The 19,582-nt window shown below is 40.8% G+C and overlaps 1 protein-coding gene and 1 long non-coding RNA gene across 2 annotated transcripts; one reads left to right on the top strand and one right to left on the bottom strand.

Moving 5' to 3' along the window:
• Positions 1-5,571: 5,571 nt before the first annotated feature.
• Positions 5,572-7,972, bottom strand: LOC120890752 (uncharacterized). The gene is made up of 2 exons (XR_005735165.2): positions 7,644-7,972; positions 5,572-6,039 (listed from the first exon to the last, which is right to left on the bottom strand). It is a non-coding gene; the product is annotated as an uncharacterized LOC120890752 (long non-coding RNA).
• On the top strand, positions 7,960-19,530 carry Prdx1 (peroxiredoxin 1). The gene is made up of 6 exons (XM_005317971.5): positions 7,960-8,110; positions 11,039-11,155; positions 13,415-13,568; positions 13,908-14,030; positions 14,280-14,410; positions 19,205-19,530. Exons 2-6 carry the CDS (start codon positions 11,050-11,052, stop codon positions 19,288-19,290), a joined length of 600 nt encoding a protein of 199 aa, XP_005318028.1. The 5' UTR covers positions 7,960-8,110; positions 11,039-11,049; the 3' UTR covers positions 19,291-19,530.
• The last annotated feature ends 52 nt before the right edge of the window (positions 19,531-19,582 follow it).

Raw genomic sequence — 19,582 nt, 5'->3', positions numbered from 1 at the left:
TTTTATTTTGACTTGCTAAATTAACTAGAACCTCATTAAGTTGTTGAGGTTGGCTTTGAACTTGTGATCCTCCTGCCTCAGCCTCCTAAGTAGCTGGGATTACAGGTGTGCTTCAACATACCGGGCTTTTTTTTTTTTTTTTTGCAGGGGGTGTGGTACCTGGAATTTAACTCAGGAACCCTTGACTGCTAAACCACATCCTCAGCCCTATTTTGTATTTTATTTAGAGACAGGGTCTCACTGAGTTGCTTAGCACCTTGCTTTTTGCTGAAGCTGGCCTTGAACTCACAATCTTCTTGCCTCAGTCTCCCAAACTGCTGGGATTACGGGTGTGTGCCATTGTGCAGTCCCGGCACATTGTTTTGTTTTGGAAAAAAAAAAAGAAGTCACAGTGGGAGTCCCAGGCCTAGATTAGTTATCCCTAAGTAAAATTCTCTTCTGTCAGCAATTCTGGACCATCATCTAGACCAAAGTGGTTGTAGTTGGCTAAATGTAAGTGGAAGGTGATTTGCAATGCTCCCTGCTCCTAGTAAACTCAGAAAGTAATAAATACCTGGAGGAACTATATTTTATTTTATATTTAACCTTGCTAGTCTATGGGAAGGAAGCAAGTATCTCAGTCTCTGAAAGTGAAATAGAGAAATTGATTAGTTTAGTAAATACCTGTTCAGCACATTCTGTGTACCTTACAAGAAAAGGGGATTGTATACTCATGACAGATACAGATGAATGGGATGAGGAGAAGATTCTATCAGTCTCCTTGCTCCAAATAAGTCCCATTTTCATTCTCATGACACTCAAAAATGAGATTATCAAATGTGTAGTTAGCCACTTGCTATGATTTAGATATGTTTTGTCTCCTAGAATGCTTGCAGTAGTTTAATCCCAAAAGTCATATGTTAATAGTGTTGAGAGGTGTTTAGAGGTGGAGCATTTAGAAAATGATTAAGGTTAGATATAGTCACTAGGATGGAGTACTCATTATTGAATCCTGATGGCTTTATAAGAAGAGTAATAGAAGCCAGACACAAAGATACACATTATCTGTCTTTTGCCATGTAATGACTTGGGCCACCTCGGGACTCTGCCAGCAAGGACATCTTCCAGCTGTGGTTGTAGCTCAATGGTAGAGTGCTTGCCTAACATGTGTGAGGCACTGGGTTTGATTCTCAGCACCACATAAAAATAAATAAATAAAATATTGTGTCATATACAACTAGAAGAAGAAGAGGAGGAGGAGGAGGAGGAAGAAGAAGAAGACTACGACGACCATCTTCCGTGAAGTGATGCAGCTAAAGAAGGCCCTCACAAGTGCCTGTACCTCTAGCCTCCAAAGCTGTGAGCTAAGTAAATCTATTAATTTATTATTATTATTATTTTTTTTTTTTGCAGTATTGGGGTATCTGGTAGCTCTGCCACTGAGCTACATCCCTAGACTTTTTCATTTTTTGAGACAGTGTCTTGCTAAATTGTTCAGGCTGGCCTCAAACTTATGATCCTCCTGCCTTAGCTTCCTAAGTTGCTGGGAATTACAGGCCTGTGCCACTGCTCCTGGCTGTCTGTTCTTTATACAGTTAGCTTGCCTCAGGTATTTCATTACAGAAACAAACAAACAAACAAACAAACAACAACAACAACAACAACAAAACTGGCTAATAAACCAACTGAGAGAAATAACCTTTTCCCTGAAGTATCATGCATCCATTTTCACATTCACTGAGCACCAATTGCTTATAGGCCATGTTCTGGATGCTGGTATACACAAGTGAGGTTGTAGCCCAGCCCTAAGGAATAGATAGTTCTATATAATGGTTCTCAACTTGTTCCTCTTCAATGCTCCAAGTTACTTATAGCCAACATAACCTTGACTCACTATGATCATGGTCAGCTGGGAGAAGAGAAAAAATAATAAATGATTACACAATCTTGTTATGAGTGCTATCTGTGACAGAAATATACAGAGTATGGTGGAAATTCAGAGGAAGGGGCACTGAAAATCAAACTGGGTATGGGGAGTCTATCAGGAAAGGTGTTCAAGAACTGGCAATATCTCAGTTCTGGACAAGCAGGAATTAAACAGACAGGATACAGGATGTGAAAGAACAAAGTAATCTGCAATATTACCCTCCATGCAATCAGTGCTTTATGACTAGAGCACTGTGAGATGTGAGAGAGGAGAGACAAGGGTCAGGTTGTAGAGGGCCTGTATGTTCAGCTAAGGAAGGAGATTGAATTTTATGCTAAACCAAATGCTATGGGGAGGTCTCAGTGAGAAGGAGTTGGAAATCATGTCACATTATGGAATAGTTGGGGCAACAAGGATGTTTAAGTTGAGAAAGAGAAGAGTTAGGGGAGATAAATCTGGTTTCAGACACGTGAAGACTTTTTAAATTAGTTACTTCAGAATTAGAAAGGGCCAACCTTCTAACCTTCTTCCCCCCCCCCCCTTTTTTTAAAGAGAGAGGTGAGAGAGAGAGAGACATAGAGAATTTTTAATATTTATTTTTTAGTTTTCGGCAGACACAACATCTTTGTTTGTATGTGGTGCTGAGGATTGAACCCGGGCCACACGCATGCCAGGCGAGCGTGCTACCGCTTGAGCCAAATCCACAGCCTGTAACCTTCTTCCCTTCCTTTTTTTTTTTTTGGTGCGGGGATTGAACTCAAGGGTACTAGACCACTGAGCCACATCCCCAGCTCCCTATTTTGTATTTTATTTAGACACAGGGTTTCACTGAATTGCTTATTGCCTCACGGTTGCTGAAGCTGGCTTTGAACTCTCTACTCTCTTGTCTCAGTTTCCATAGTCACTTGGATTACAGGTGTGTGCTAGTGGACAACCTTTCTCGAGGCTTGGTGAATCATACATGACAAGCAGGTTAGAGGCAGGTTATCAGACCTCTACTAACATCTTTTGTCAAGTGCCCCAACTATTCATCAATCTGGGATAGCCCTCTCTCAAAACCCACTCTTTTGTCTTAAGAGTTCTCAAATTAGGGTCCATCTGTCTGCCTAACATTCCTCTGGTGATGGTAGGAGAGAATGTAGTGATGCATCTAGTTTCAGAATTATAGCCTATAATCAGCCAAGGGAACATGTTTAAAGATGTTGTGAAAGGTTGGATCACATCTGTGGTTAGAGGTGTGGTGGAGTTAGGAGTGAATCAGAGTGAGGCATTCTTGCCCAGAGGTAAAGTTCTCCTTTTCCATCTGTGTGCTTTCTCAGAACCTTTTGTGGTTTATTTCTGTTTTCTCCTGTCAAACCAAAGAGATATTATAGTCCCCAAATCATCTTTCTTCTAATTGCAGTGCTTCTGGTGAGCAAGGCACTCTTTTCTGGAAGCTCTGGCCAGTGCAATGACTATAAGTATGAATGCATTAAAAAAAGGTAAAGGATTTTCTTTCCTGATTTCAGATTGAGCTGATTCTGCTAGCCAGGATAAATGGATCAGATTAGATAGGAGAGAAATCTACCAGTCATTTATTTAACTTTCTCTAGTTCAGTGGTTCTCAATCGGAGGTGATTCTGTACCCTGGGGGACAGTTGGCAATGTGTGTCTGGATACTTCTATCATCTAGAGGGCAGAGGCCAGGATATTGCGGATTTTCTTTCCTGATTTCAGATTGAGCTGATTCTGCTAGCCAGGATAAATGGATCAGATTAGATAGGAGAGAAATCTACCAGTCATTTATTTAACTTTCTCTAGTTCAGTGGTTCTCAATCGGAGGTGATTCTGTACCCTGGGGGACAGTTGGCAATGTGTGTCTGGATACTTCTATCATCTAGAGGGCAGAGGCCAGGATATTGCTAAACATCCTATTATGCACAATTCAACCCCCAAACAAGGAATTATCAGATCTCAATGTCAATAGTGCTGTGGTTGAAAAATAACTGAAACAATATTTACTTCTACAGGGATTTGGTGCTAAGAAAAAGAATCTGAGAATTAACTACTCCCTGGAGCATCAGATGGCTGGAGATAAAAACCAACTTTAATTCTATAAACTTAAGCTAAAAATCTGCTACTTGTCTGGCTCACAACTATCCATGGTTGATTCATGTACTTTTTACAACTCTGGTCTGAGATGTTTCTGTATATTCATTGTAGATCTCTTAAAATTGGGTGGGTGGAGGGCCTGGTGTTGTTGGCACATGCCTGTAATGCCAACTACCTGAGAGGCTGAGGTAGGAGGATGGCAAGTTTGAGACCAGCCTGGGCAGCTACATTCCTATCTCTATAATGATTTTTTGATGGATTAAAATAGTGGGTATCAAAAAAAAAAAAAAAAAAAAAGAAAAGAAGAAGAAGAAGAAGAAGAAGAAAAGAAATATGTATCATCTTTGATTAAATGTTTCTCAAACTGCTACCCATAGACCTCTGTGGGCAAATATAACTTCATAAATCGAGTTCTTGTAAATTTAACGATCCAAGTGTTTCCTTAGTGTTTTTTGGAGCTGGGGTTGCAGTTCAGTGGTAGAGTGCTTGCCTATCGTGTGTGAGGCACTGGGTTTGATTCTCAGCACCGCATATAAGTAAATAAATAAAATAAAGGTCCACCAACAACTAAAAAAAATAAAAAAAACATGTTTTTCTTTCAGTGATAATAAAAAAAAATTAACATGAACATATTCCAAATAATTTAGATAACCTCATAAATGGGTGTTTTCCTATGAATCTGGTTTCCTTGATTTTATTTTTCATTTATTATAATTACTTGAAAACATTTTGGTTTAATGGTTTATAGGTTTAATTTTAATGGTTTATGAGTTTATGGTAGGCTAGCATTAGTTTAGCAAGACTTAATGTTAAAATGATTGCTGCCTTAGGACCTTGCTTTAAACTCATTTATTGAATTGCCTTACTGGTTATATCTAGTAAGCAACATAGAAGAGACAATGGCTATTGATGAGTCAGGTAACTGTCTCCCACAGCAAATTAGTGCTGTGAAGTAATTACTGCTTTGTTAAGTTAAGGCCAAATGTTGTCAAAGAACACTTATGAACAAAGGTTTCATGGAACTTTGTACAAAGAAAAAAGTGGTGGAAAACTGAGTCACTAACCCAGGGGTGTAGGCAGGATAGGTATGCAAAGCCCAAAAGGAGTCCCAGAGTAGCAGTTATAGCCACATTCATGGAGGATATTGCCTGCAGGAACCTTGCCTTGTATATTTCAAGTTGCAACAATTGAGCAGCAGCAAAGGGTAGTAGTCTTTAACAGGGAGAATGTTTTCCTGAGATGGTATTTTTTTTTCCAAAATTGCTTTTTGGGAAACCTATTAAAATGCCAGCTTCAGAAAAAAAATTAATAAAACTTAAATAAATTTAATAAATTAAACCAATACAGGAATTTTCAAGAATTTTTTCCTGCCAGGCATGGTGGCACACCTCTGTAATCCCAGCGACTCTGGAGGCTAAAATAGGAATCCAGCTTCAGCAATTTAGCAAGACCCTGTTTCAAAAAATAAAAAGCTCAATGGTGAAGTGCCCCTGGGTTCAATCCCCAGTACCAAGCCAAACCAAATCAAATCAAACCAAACCTTATAGTTAAAATAATTCTACATCTCAAAAATATTCAATATATCCTTAATTTATTAAGCACTCTTAAGCCAGTTACAGCAATACATTTGACACGACAAAGATAAATAAAACAGAAAGAATTTTTCAAGATCATTGTCAACAAGTGAGGAGAAGACAATAGCATAGGTGTTGAAATAGAGCTAGAGGTACTTAGCAGGCCCTTTGAGAAAGCCTCTTCCCAAACAGTTCTGAAATCTTCACTGATCTCTGGGGAAACTCCACAATCATTTATATAGATGAGAGCTCAGCAGATTCCCTCTCTTTTCAAAAAAGTTGTATTCTTCTCCCCCCTCCCCCACTCTTCTCTCCCTTTCTTTTTTTTTCAGAACTGGGGATTAAATTCAGGGCCTCACACCTGCCAGGCAAGCACTTTACCAATGAGTCACTCTTTTTGTTTCTTTCTTTCTTTTTGAGGTGAGGTCTTGCTTGGTCCAGGTTATTCTCCAACTCATAATCCTTCTGCTGTTAGACCAGGACACAAGAAAAGACCATTGACTCCAATTAAAATCAAATTAAAGCAAGCTTATTATTTCAACCGGCCAGGCTGCCTCTCCAACTCCTGATAACCAGCACTTTGTCTGCATGACACAGCACTTCTCCATTTCTTATACTACTTAAGGGACCTGGGTATAAGCACAAATGGTGGAAGTGGGAGATAGGAAGCAGAACTCAGATCAGCAAGCTCTTCTTTATCATCTGATACAGGGGTGTGGGGGTGTGGAGGGTGGAGGTGTGGCTGCCCTCTAAAGCAAGGGTCTAGGTTATACAGGATTCCTTCAGGGTGGGCCTGGAGGGTAGTTCCTGGGGTTCATTGTATTGGTGTGGCCTGATTCCTAAGGGTGGGAGATTAGGTGCCAGTCAGGTGAGAGTTCATTTTGTGTTCCTTCCCTCTGACTGAAGCCTGGACTTGTAAATGACAAATGCTTCAATTTTACCCCAGAGCAGGTGGGTGGGGGGAATAGCTGCAGATAGGGGAAATGTCCTTGGACTTATTCTCCATATCCTTCACTGGGGACAGAATTCAAGTACATAATTTTATTTATTACTATTCTTTAAATGCTAGCTGAGCTCCTGTTTTTTTCTTTAATGTAAAGTACAAGTAAACTAAAATAAACTCTTTGATTATGGCCTTTCCCTGTTCTCTTTTACCTAAGTGAGGTGTTCCTTTACTTGCAACTCTTGCCAGGCCATGTGCAAGATGCCTTCTAAGGCAGAGCAGGGTGCTGGGAACATGTTCCCTCCTGGAAAACAGTATGAGCTCCTATTTTATATCAGATGCCATGTTGTGACTTGGGGACATAGAATTGGATGTGACCTATATCCTACCCTCCAGAAAGTCAGTCTAGCAGGTAGAAGCTGACATGTAAACAAGTAAAATACCTCAAAAGCATTGTTTGGGTACAAAGTAGGTAATGATCAATTCCGGTGAGTGAAGGTCAATAACAATTTGAGACTAAGTCTGGGTGGATATAAGCAAGGTCAGAAACAGCTTTAGAGGAAATAAAGTTTCAGCTGAGTCTTTTTTTTTTTTTTTTTTCCCAGCTGAGACTTTTAAAGACGTTTTTTTTCTAGGCCAACTAGGGGTCATGGGCTCCCCTGGCTTGAACAAAAGCCTACTTACTGTTTTGAAACAATTACACTGTTCAGGGTATTATCATGTGAACAGGATGGAAAAGTTATAGTAGTAATAATAGCTAACACTTCTAATGCACAGTAAAGAGCTGGATGCTGTGTTATAAAAGCTACAGACTATCTCAATTAAGTCTATTATTTTCATTTTAAAAGTGAGAAAATAATGCTTAGGAGAGACTTGCCCAAATTCACATATAAAATGAGAGTGAGTTTTAACTCAGGAAATTGACTATAGAGCCCCAGATTTTTAAACCACAAATCAAAGGACTGACATGATCAGATTCATAAAGATTTCATTCAACCTCAGTGGAAGGGAAGGAGGGATGGGTGGATGGGAGAAAGAAGCATCCCTGCTATAAACAATGGAGGAGCCTGTCGAAGCAGTCAGGGTTATGTAGGGCCAGCCTAGGAAAGGCTGGAGGACCCGGACGGACCTGAGAAGTACTTGGGTAGACAGTTCTCAGAAGTTGGGATGGCTAGACGTGGTCTTCCGTGGGCAGCAGCGAGGACCTTTACCCTGGTTTGGGTAGTGCCCTTGCACGGTCCGGGTCTGGGAAGTAAAGGGAATGCGGGTTCGGTTCCCCGCGGAGATCCCTGATCAAGGAGAGAGCGGTCATGAGGGTACCTCGTCTCCAGGCCAGCCCTGGCAGAGAAGCCACAGGTACTTTTCTGGGCCCAAAGACGACCGGGCACAAGAAAGTGCCGAGTCACCCTCATGGGGCTGTGGCGGGCGGGACTCCGCCGGATCCCCCTCCTCTTTCCTCCTCCCACACCCCCAACCCGCTTCAACTCTCGCGAGAGTCCTGCTAGCTATAAAACGAGCGCCCCGCGCTTGCTTCGCGCGTCCTCTTCCTTGCTGGTTGTGGTTTCTAGAGTGTTGGAAACTTTCGTGTCTGAACTGGTGAGTCCCCGGACAGCACGGCCCTGGCAGAGCCAGGTGCAGCGCTTCATACTGGCGCATCGTCTTTTTCCTGTTTTTTCCTTGGCTTCCTGCGCTTCTTCAGGGGTGAGGTGGCAAGGCAAGGCCTGGTGCTGGACAGTGCTCAGGCTGTAAGCGTACTCCCCACGTGGCCCACTCGGTGGGTGCAGAGGCCTGGGGAAATCCGAGGTTAATTTCCTATCATCACGGCAGCCCGAGTAGAGAGCGCTGATTGGCGCGGCGGGACCGGCTACGGGTGGTGAAGTCTTTTCTTTGATAATACACTCCTGCCGGGAGGGTTCAACTTTTTTGCAGCTCTGTGGTTTGTGGGGGTTTTCCGAAGTGTTAGGGGTCGGGGGACGGTGGCAGGAGTATCTGAAGTAGGGTTTGGTTCACATTCCTGGCCAAGGTTCTTAGATTCCGTGAAGGGGCCCGCTACCAGCCGGAAGTCTGCCTTTTCCCAGATTGGTTGGGCTTCGGACGTGCAGGCCACCGTGCAAAACATGTTTACTCAAGAAGGCCATTTTTGTTAGGGTCACACCCTGTGGATGGTTGCTAAGTTACAGCATATTTTTTGCTAAAGGTGTTAAAAGATTTCTTCTTTTAAACAGTAAAAAGTTTGCGACAATAGAAGCTCAGAACTTTTGCCCCCTCCCGCCCCCCAGTATTGAGGATTGAACCTAGGGACATTCTACCACTGAGGTACATCCCCACTTTCTTTCTTTTTTTTTTGGTACGGGAATTGAATCCAGAGACACTTAAACTCTGAGCCACATCCCCAGCCCTTTTTTTCATTTAGAGACAGGGTCTCCTAAAGATGTTTAGGTCCTTGCTAAATTGCTGAGACTGGCTTTGAATTTGTAATCCACCTGTCTCAACCTCCTGAATTGGTGGGATTACCGGCCCCCACCCTTTTTTTAAAAATATTTTTTTTTATTTATATATGACAGTGGAGTGCATTAGAATTCTTTTTCCACATATAGAGCACAATTTTTCTTATCTCTGGTTGAATACAAAGTATATTCACACCAATTCATGCCTTTATATATGTACTTTGGATAATAATGTCCATCACATTCCACTATCTTTTCTAACCCCATTACCTTTCCCTCCCACCCCGCCCTATTTAGAATTGTCTATTTCCTCCCATGCTCCCCCTCCCCACCCTTATTTGAGGCTGGGTTTCACTAAATTACTTATGCTGGCCTTGAATTTGCCTTAGTTCCAAGTAGCTGGGATTACAGGCGTGCTCCCCCGAGCCTGGAACCGACGTTTCTTTCGGTTATGGTATTATGAAGGAAAAACTTTGGGATTTGGAAAATTAGATTCTTTTTTTTTTTTTAAAGATAGAGTGAGAGAGGAGAGAGAGAGAGAATTTTTCAATATTTTATTTTTTAGTTTTCAGCGGACACAACATCTTTGTTTGTATGTGGTGCTGAGGATTGAACCAGGCCGCTGGCGCGCAACAGCTTGAGCCACATCCCCAGCCCCGAAAATTAGATTCTTGAGGCTTTCAGATTGATGACTTAGTGATTTAAGTCTCAACAATTTACTTGGTTTTGACCTGGGTGAATCCAGCGCAGCGTTGCGTTTTAGCAATAAATTGAATCTTGTTTGCTTCTTCTTTTTTTTTTTTTTTAAGAGAGCGGAGGGGGGGGAGGGAGAGAGAGAGAGAATTTATTTATTTTAGTTCTCGGGGGACACAACATCTTTCTTTGTATGTGGTGCTGAGGATGGAACCCGGGGCCGCGAGCGCGCTACCGCTTGAGCCACATCCCCAGCCCCTTGTTTGCTTCTTTTAATGCCAGGATCTTGGTCCTGAGGTCAGAAACTTGTGTTTTAAAGGACTTTTGCATAAACACAACACCTAAAATTTTGAAACTGAGTAGATGCCAATACCCTGGCCTTGCCTTTTAAAAAGTTGGCTTTATTTATTCGTTTTAGTGGTGGCAGGAAAAGTTACTCTGAGCCTCACACTTGAATAGGCTTTCACTGAACTACACTCCATCCCTGGATTGGGTTTAAGATTATGTGCTCTCTTGGACAAATCTACCTGGAGAAAGGACAAATGTCATCCCACATTATGAAGGCAAATGTAGGCACAGTTCAAAGAAAGGCAACATGACTCTTTTGAGGAGCCAGGCATTCAGTGTTTGTGGCTTTATGCCATTTGGGTTCTGGTCTGAATCTCCACCTCCTTCCCTCTCTGTTTTTTTTTTTTTTTTTTTTTTTTTTTTTAAAGAGAGTGAGAGAGGAGAGATAGAGAGAATTTTTTTTTTAATATTTATTTTTTAGTTCTCGGCGGACACAACATCTTTTATTGGTATGTGGTGCTGAGGATCGAACCCGGGCCGCACGCATGCCAGGCGAGCGCGCTACCACTTGAGCCACATCCCCAGCCCCCCTCTCTGTTTCTTAAAAAATGTGCAGAACAAAATGCCATTGCACAAATAATGGTTCAGTGAGGGTGATGGAGGTGACTTCAGTTTATAAAGAAATTGCTGAGCTATTTTTAATTGAAAACAAAGGCTGAGATTCAGAGGTTTGTATTGGTCCAAAAGTTGGAAAGCTTTAAAAAAAAGTGCATATATATATAATATATATTATATTTTTTAGTTGTAGTTGGAGACAATACCTTTATTTTATTTTTATGTGGTGCTGAGGATCGAACCCCGCACCTCGCACAAGCTAGTTGAGCACTCTACTGCTCAGCCCCAACCCCAGCCCCTGAAAATCTCTTATTTTGACTCGACTGCTAGCTTCTGCTTCTTACTAATATAAAATTTAATATTATTCAGAGCCACTGGACAATTCTTTGATGAATCTGTAGCTAAGTTTCTATGTTTGTGAAGGCTGTTGGCTATCTGGAACAGTATGACTTGTTTCTAATTCATTTGTTATGTTTTCCAGCTGATAGCAGGATGTCTTCAGGAAATGCCAAAATTGGGCACCCTGCCCCCAACTTCAAAGCTACAGCTGTGATGCCAGATGGCCAGTTCAAAGATATTAGTCTGTCTGACTACAAAGGTAAGAGTAATTAAGTTGGGCTCATTAAAATAAAATCTTTTTTGGGAGGGGGGTACTAGGGATTGAAATTGGGTACTCAGTACTCAGCCACATCCACATCCCCAGCCCTAATTGTATTTTATTTAGAGACAGGGTCTCACTGAGTTGCTTAGTGCCTCACTAAATTGCTGAGGCTGGCTTTGAACTCATGATCTTCCTGCCTCAGCCTTCTGAGCCACTGGGTTTACAGGTAAAATAAAATCATTTTATAATCTAGGGATGATTTGTTAGATTTGCCTGTGTTTCTTATATTTGACTATAAAATGTTTTGTCTCCTAGGACAGTCTTCAGAGCAAAAGGCTGTTAACCTTTATGTTGATGTGATTATCAACAGGAGAGATATCTTAGGTCAAACCTTTATACTTTTGGAGAAAGTATGCTTTTTCATTTTGTGTGGACATGCTAGCTTAATTACCTTTTCAGTGTCCCTTTTCAATTACATTAAGGGAAACATTATTATATCTTGTATAATAGAACTTCTACATTTAGTCTGAGAGCTCTTGTGATTTTGCTTATTCAGTTTGTGAAAGGTTTGCATCATAGATCTTACATTATTATGTAGAAATCTCAGGCACATTCCTTTCACTGTTTTACCCCTAGGGAAGAGTTCATGATGCAGTTGGAACACCTCCTCTTTCTGTTGTCATAGTTCCATGCAGACACTTGCCAAGTTCTATGGAGACTCTTCCATTCTTGACTTGAAGTCCCAGAGCAGCTTGGTCTTCTGGGACAATTGAGGTTATAGAGTCCTTAGAATATAAACCTTAAATATAGTTGTCAAGTGTACCTTTCTTGGGTGGTATAGTTTCAATTCCTGACATCAGCTATCTTTGAAGTGGGAGTCTCACTATGTTGTCCAGGTTGGGCTTGAATTCTTGGGCTCAAGTGATCCCATCTCAGAGTCCCAAGTCGATGGGACTATAGGTGCATGCCATGCCCAGTTGGAGTTAAGCTTTTAGGTAGAACTTTCATTTAGATTTCCTGACATATCACACTTTTGTGAGATTAAATAGGGCCCTAGGAGGAAATTTTTCTGGCAAACAAAGTAAGTACCACTTTTACACTGGCCCAAAAGCATAGGCATATGGTTGCAGAGCTGCTCTCTACTCTCTAGGGCTTGACCTTCTGAGGCTTCAAAGTGTTTGTTAGGCAAAACCCTGGAGATTGTTTAGATAAATCAAAGGATACTTGCTTTTGGAAATAAGTGAATATTTGGAAATGTTCCATGGTTCAACAACCATTAGGTATGGTGAGATGGTGGCTTCATTGTAAAGATCAACCAGTAGTAATGTCAGTGACTAAAGTAAAATTGTAGCTAGAAGTTCAGTTATCTTCTATAATTCTTTTGGACCTTTTTTGCTTCTAAAAATTTTCTTCTGGGTCTTGTCAGGTTTGTTAGGAAAATATTTATTGTGATTCATGATGAGATAACTTAAATCTTCCTGTCCTGCCTAGCATACACATAGCCTGGGGTTCAATCCCCAGTAACACATAAAACCACACAAATTCCTACTGTCCCATTACTTGTGATTTATGTTGGAAGAAGTGCAAAGGCTCTGACTTCCTTTTGTTGGTCTTTTACCACATGTCTGGAGGAAAACCCACCAAGTAAGCCTTTTCTGGGCATTGTTTTAAGTACTGGCTTTAGGCCATATAGATAATTGCATCTTTGGTTTTATTTCTTTAGAGAACTTGGGAGTTTATGCTAATATTAGCCACCTGGAGAAGGTAAAAGTTACTATTTTTTTTTATGCTGTGTGTATTTGGTGCTGGCATCAAACCCCAAGGTCTTATGCTTGCTAGCCTGCCATTATGTTACACTACCTCAGCCCCAGAAAAGATTGAAATTAAGACTGAATGGTGTTTATTCTGTAGCTGGCAGCTAAGAACATTGAGGGAGGAAAATAAAGTGTGGAACTAGAAGGAGCTGTTTTTCATTCCTGTCCTTCCTGATGTGACAGATTATATAAATTGTTGCTTGGAAATATTTTGAACATCTTAGCACGAGAGATACTATGTCATCACTTAAAAAGACCTCTGTTTCTTTAGAAATTTATTTTGGGAGGGATATCATTCATTTATATGTGGTGCTGAGGATCGAACCCAGGGCCTTGCACGTGCGAGGCAAGCACTCTACCACTGAGCCATAACCCCAGTCCCTTGATTTACTCTTTATAAAGCAAGGAAGTCTGTTTCAATGCTAACCTTTTCTCCTTCCAGGAAAATACATTGTGTTCTTCTTTTACCCTCTTGACTTCACCTTTGTGTGCCCTACGGAGATCATTGCTTTTAGTGACAGGGCAGAAGAATTTAAAAAACTTAACTGCCAAGTGATTGGTGCTTCTGTGGATTCTCACTTCTGTCATCTGGCATGGTAAATCTCTTGGTATATAAGGACATCTTAAACGCACCTGGGAGGCTTTGGCAATAGACTTTCTCAAGTATTGGCTTCTGGGTCCTCACAGAAGAGAATATAATGATGCTGATCCTCTTATCATTCTAACTGGCAGCAGAGAAGCAGTTTGAGTTGTATCTAGCGTACATTGGTGACCAGCCTTAAATGTTCTCATTCACTTCACTCCTGGGAAAAGTTTGATGTTATTTTGGGAAATTGGATTGGGAATATGGGGTAGGCAAGGAATATGTACAGTTAATATTCTTGCTGTACAAGAGTTTTGAATGGATGTGATTGTATGTGTGTTTTCTGCTGTAGGATCAATACACCCAAGAAACAAGGAGGACTGGGACCCATGAATATTCCCTTGATATCAGATCCCAAGCGCACCATTGCTCAGGATTATGGAGTCTTAAAGGCTGATGAAGGCATTTCCTTCAGGTACATACTTTTTGGGATGGGGTGGAATCTGACATTCATCGGGAGAATTTAATTGAAGAAAGCTAGAGCCCTGATTTGAAGAGAGATCTTCCTCATTTTGTTCTTTTATACAGGGGCCTCACTAATGGTAAGGCTGGTATAAGTCTTGGAGACTAGCCCATTTTCTTGGGACTTTGAACTTCTGTATTCTAACAAAGCAAAATTTTAAACCTATATTGCTTTTCTCATCCTTCAACCTCTTCCTCTCAGGGGCCTCTTTATCATTGATGATAAGGGTATCCTTCGCCAGATCACTGTGAATGACCTTCCTGTTGGCCGCTCTGTGGATGAGACTCTGAGACTAGTTCAGGCCTTCCAGTTCACTGACAAACATGGGGAAGGTAAGCCATCTGCCTGGTAACAGGACAGTAGGGTGGTAAGATGGGAAAGATTATAGAAACAAAGGCTGTAAAATAAGAAAAGGGTGATTATGTCTAGTCTAGAAATTGAAATCTGGATTACAGTGATTTGTGGAGTTGGGAATAATAGACAAGCTTGAGGAGAATATAAATGCTTTTTGTTCCAGCTATATACTTTCCACTTTCACTGTTGCAGTTCTGAGTGAAATGTAGGAGGATCTCAGATGTATTAGGGCAAAACAGAAGGTTGAGAATCATATCTAGAAGCAAAGCACTCTTTTTTGTTGTTGTACTGGGGATTGGGGCATTTCACCACTAGCTACTTCCTCAGCCCTTTTAATTAATTAATTATTAGTTTGGAAAATGTAGCTCATTCCCCAAGTGAACTGAGTTATGTAGCTCAGAGAGCCTCTGGTTTTATCCCCAATATCATAAAACAAAAACAAAAAACCTTTTTAAAAGCAGAGGATACAAACAACAACAAATGGAAGAATGGAGGAGGGATCCAGACTAGAAGGTTTCAGATAAAAGTCAATTTTTCATTGGAAGTCTCAAGTTCAAAGATAATGCTTTTCTTTTAAAACCTAATCATCATTGGGCACATCCATCTATTGGGTTTTAGTCTAATATTTATTGGAGTGTAGGTTCTTTTCCTGTTGCTTCATCATTGGTACTTTTGACTTTTCCCCACTCTATCAGTATAGTTGGTATCAGAGGGGACCACATTATCCTACTCAAGAGTTAGCTTAGTGGGCTTTTTTTCTTTGTAGTGCTGGGTATTCAACCCAGGGCTTTGTGCTTGGTCAGCAAGCACTTTACCACTCAGCTATACCATAAACCCTAGCTTCCTAACTTAGGTGTTTATTCATTTATTTATTTTTTGTATGAGGGATTGAACCCAGGGCCACTTAACCAATAAGCCATATCACCAACCCTTTTTTCTAATTTTATTAGAGATGGGGGTCTCACTAAGTTGCTTAGGCTGGCTTTGAACTTGTGATTCTCCAGCCTCAGACTACAACCTGCTGGGATTATAGGTGTGCGCCACTGCCTGGCCTAACTAGTTTTGAAGAGCTCAGCTACTGAGGCACAACTTCTGGGTGTTGGGGGAATAGGCTTAATATAATTGAGGATAAGTTAATTCTGATCAAGTGCTACTGACATTGAGGATAAGTTAATTCTGATCAAGTGCTACTGACATCAAGTCAAGGACACTGGTGAATTTGGGCAAACTTCTTTCCTATATCTCATTTTCTTTCTCTAGGAGATAAATAATTTAGATTAGCTTTCATTTTTTCCCCCAGGACAGAGGATTTTTATAATCCAGATATAATTATGTATGTTTGGGAGACCCATTTGGTGCTTGACTTGAATGGAAGGCTGGTACTTTGAATTAGTGAGCATTGATACTCACTGATAACCCGGAAGCACCATTTGTAGTAGCACCTGTAGGCATTAAGTTGGCGAATGGAGACTGCCCTCTGGAGGGGGATGAGGTTTAGCTCTCAGAACAGAAGGAGCAGGGAGTAGCACAGTATATGTGCCTTTTATTGACCATTCCTATGACTCTGCATATAGACTGGACTCTTTTTTTTTTTTCCAATAGCTCACTTATATTTTTTATTTTTTAAAATTTTTTTGAGGGCTGGGGATGTGGCTCTAGCGGTAGCGCGCTCGCCTAGCGTGTGTGCGGCCTGGGTTCGATCCTCAGCACCACATACAAACAAAGATGTTGTATCTGCCGAGAACTAAGAAAAAAAAATATTAAAAAATTCTCTCTCTTTCTCTCTCTCTCTCTCTTCTCTCTCTAAAAAAAATATTTTTTTTGATTTGTTTTAATTGGTTATACATGACAGTGGAATGCATTTTGACATATTGTGGACTGTTTTTTTTAATGATTTTTGATACTTGATGAATATTGATATGTATTTTAGTTGTCCTCTGCTGCTTTTTTTTTTTTTTTAATATTTTTTTTTTTTTTTTAGTTCTTGGCAGACACAACATCTTTGTTAGTATGTGGTGCTGAGGATCGAACCCGGGCCGCACGCATGCCAGGCGAGCGCGCTACCACTTAAGCCACATCCCCAGCCCCTTGTGGACTCTTTTTGTGCCAGGGATTGATCTCGGGGGTACTTAACTACTGAACCACATCCACAGCCCTTTTTATTTTTCATTTTGAGATGGGGGTCTGAGGCTGGCTTCTAACTTGCAATCCTCCTGCCTCAGTCTCTCAGTCTCTGGGATTACAGATGTGCACCACTGCTCTTGGCTAGGCTAGATTCTTGAACCCAAGCTTCCATAGTTCTGAATTGGTCTCTTGATTCTCAACTCACTAGAGCAAGCAGATCCCTTTTTCTGGGTAATCAGGGAATGAACCCGGGGCACTAACCCACTGAGCTATTTCCCCGGCCCTTTTCAAGGTGGGCTAGCTCTGAATTTCCAATCTTCCTGCCTCAGCCTCCTGAGCTGCTGGGATTACAGGCGTGAGTCACTGAAGCCCTTTTTGTAACAAAGATTTGAGAGTCTGGATGCCAAACACTAGCCTAGGTACAGGTATTTTATTTGAATTAATCTTTCATTTTTTTCCCTCTCCCTTCAGTACCAGGGATTGAACTCGGGAGAACTTGATCACTGAGCCACATCCCAGCTCTATTTTGTATTTTATTTAGAGACAGGGTCTCACTGAGTTGCTTAGCACCTTGCTTAGTTGAGGCTGTCTCACCCCACAAGTCACTGGGATTACAGGTATGCGCCACTGTGCCCGGCTGAGTTAATCCTACTTTCTTTAAGTACTTATAAACTGTTGGATGGAAATTTCAGGCTTCCCATTTAGTTCTTGTTCCATGTATACCCTATTCCCAGAAAGCTGCTTGCATAATCTGACATCGGCAACCAAAATTATTCTTGGACCAAAAGGGGCTTCCCTCTCTCTTACTTGAGTAAGAGACTCTTCCTGTTCTCTTATCAGACTTTGGTGAATACAAATCTCCTAGAAGGTGATAGCAAATGAAAATGGAAAAATCATCTTGGGGGTCTCTCTTTGTCTGACTAGTCAGACTAGTCCAAGGTCCATTGCTAGTTTGTAATCTTTTTATAGTTTAGCAGAATTAAACAAAACTGAAGAGTCCAACTGAGGTTGTTCTTTCAGATCTCTGAAAGATTGCTAGAGGAAGCAGCAGGTGGTGGGTTTTTTTTTTTAATTTTAATGAAAAGTTTAATTTTCTGCTAATAGTATAATAATTTTTAATGTATAATTTTCTGTTCATGAATTACATTTATATGCATACTCATTGCCACTATTTCTATTACTTTTCCATCATCCCTAAGAATCTGTAACTATTAATAAAAAAAAAAGGACTAAACATGGAATTCCTACATGACCCAGCAATTCTACTCCTAGGAAATATACCTAAAAAGAAAAATGACTCAGATACTTGCACAAGGTGAAAAACAACCCAAATGAATGGACAAATGATGAAACTCTTCTATAAAAAGATAAATAAAGTTTTTTTTCCTGTTTTGTTTTTCAGTGCTAGAGATTAAACCTAGGACTTTATACATTCTTATCGTTGAACTACTTAGTCCTGTTTATTTTTAAACAGGTCTCATTAAGTTGCCCAGTATGACTTTGAACTTGTTGTCCTCCTGCCTCAGGCTTTAAGTAGCTGGGATTATAGGCCAGTTCAGGGGGCCTGAACCTAGGAATGCTTAACCGTTGACCCATATCCCCAGCCCTTTTATTTTTTGAGACAGGGTCTCCCTAAGTTGCTGAGGCTGGCCTTGAACTTTTGATCCTCTTTAGCCTCCTGAGTTTCTGGTGTTACAGGTGTGTGCCACTACACCTGACTTGAGCTTTAGTACCAGGAATTAAACCCTGTGGTGCCTAACTGCTGAGCCACATCCCTTGGGATTTTATTTTATTTTTTTAGAGAGAAAGAGAATTTTTTAATATTTATTTTTTAGTTTTTCGGCAGACACATTTTTGTTTGTACACAACATCTTTGTTTGTATGTGGTGCTTAGGATCGAACCCCGGCCACACACATGCCAGGCGAGCGCGCTACCGCTTGAGCCACATCCCCAGCCCCGTTGGGCTTTTATTTTGATCCTTCTCCCTCAGCCTCCTGAGTTGCCAGGATAACAGGCATGTGCCACCTTACTCGATTTTAAACTTCTTTTAAAAAGAAATATTTGAGCTGGGCACTGTGGTATACACCTGTAATCCCAGTGATTTGGTAAGCTGAGGCAGCAAGAATACGAGTTTGAGGGTAATCTGAACAACTCAATGAGATCCTGCCTCAGGATAGAAAATAAAAAGGATTGGGGACTTAACATGGTGTTAGAATGTCCCTAGGTTCAATCTCCAGTAAGGGAAGAGGGAAAAAAATATTTGAAGCATACATAAAATTATGCAGAACATAATGAATACCTATTTACGTACTATTTACCATTCACAGATCTTTGTCTTGCCACTTTTTTTTTTTTAAGACAGGTTAGATTTAGAAGCATACTTGAGGTGTTACATTAATTTCTTTCAGTTGCTTCATGAATGAATTAGGTAAAATAGTATGTTAGCACTGTGGTGAGGATTCAGTTAATATTTGTACATAATTAGCCTTAAACTAGAAAGCTCAATGACAAATTGCAGGTAAGTTTTCTATTGCCTGTGTGTTTAGACTCCATAGGGCTCTGGGTTTGAGGCAATTTCTTGTCCTTGGGAGGAGGGTAGTGTATATCACTGAGTAGTTAGTTAATTAGTGCTACCTTTCTTTTGCAGTGTGCCCTGCTGGCTGGAAGCCTGGCAGTGATACCATCAAGCCTGATGTCCAAAGAAGCAAAGAATATTTCTCCAAGCAGAAGTGATTGCTGGGCCATCTTAGTGCCAGGCTGCAGTGGGCACCCATGAGAACAAAATCTCTTTTGTATTTTTTTCATGCTTAAGACATATAACTTTCCTTTAGGGTTGAGGAGACCAGCCTTTCTTCTGTTGGTGGGAATGGCCTGAGCTATACTGTGGGGTTGGTCATCTGATGTATATTATGGATCAGTAGTGGGGCATCAGCCCATTGATCTTTTGTAGTTTCTATTAAACTTGAACTGAGACCTGATGATTCTTCATTTTAGAGCAGATACTAATCTTTGATTTTTTTAAAAA

Source organism: Ictidomys tridecemlineatus, chromosome 11 (assembly GCF_052094955.1).
Source record: "Ictidomys tridecemlineatus isolate mIctTri1 chromosome 11, mIctTri1.hap1, whole genome shotgun sequence".
NCBI lineage: Eukaryota > Metazoa > Chordata > Mammalia > Rodentia > Sciuridae > Ictidomys > Ictidomys tridecemlineatus.
This window is presented reverse-complemented; position numbering and strand designations above follow the sequence as displayed.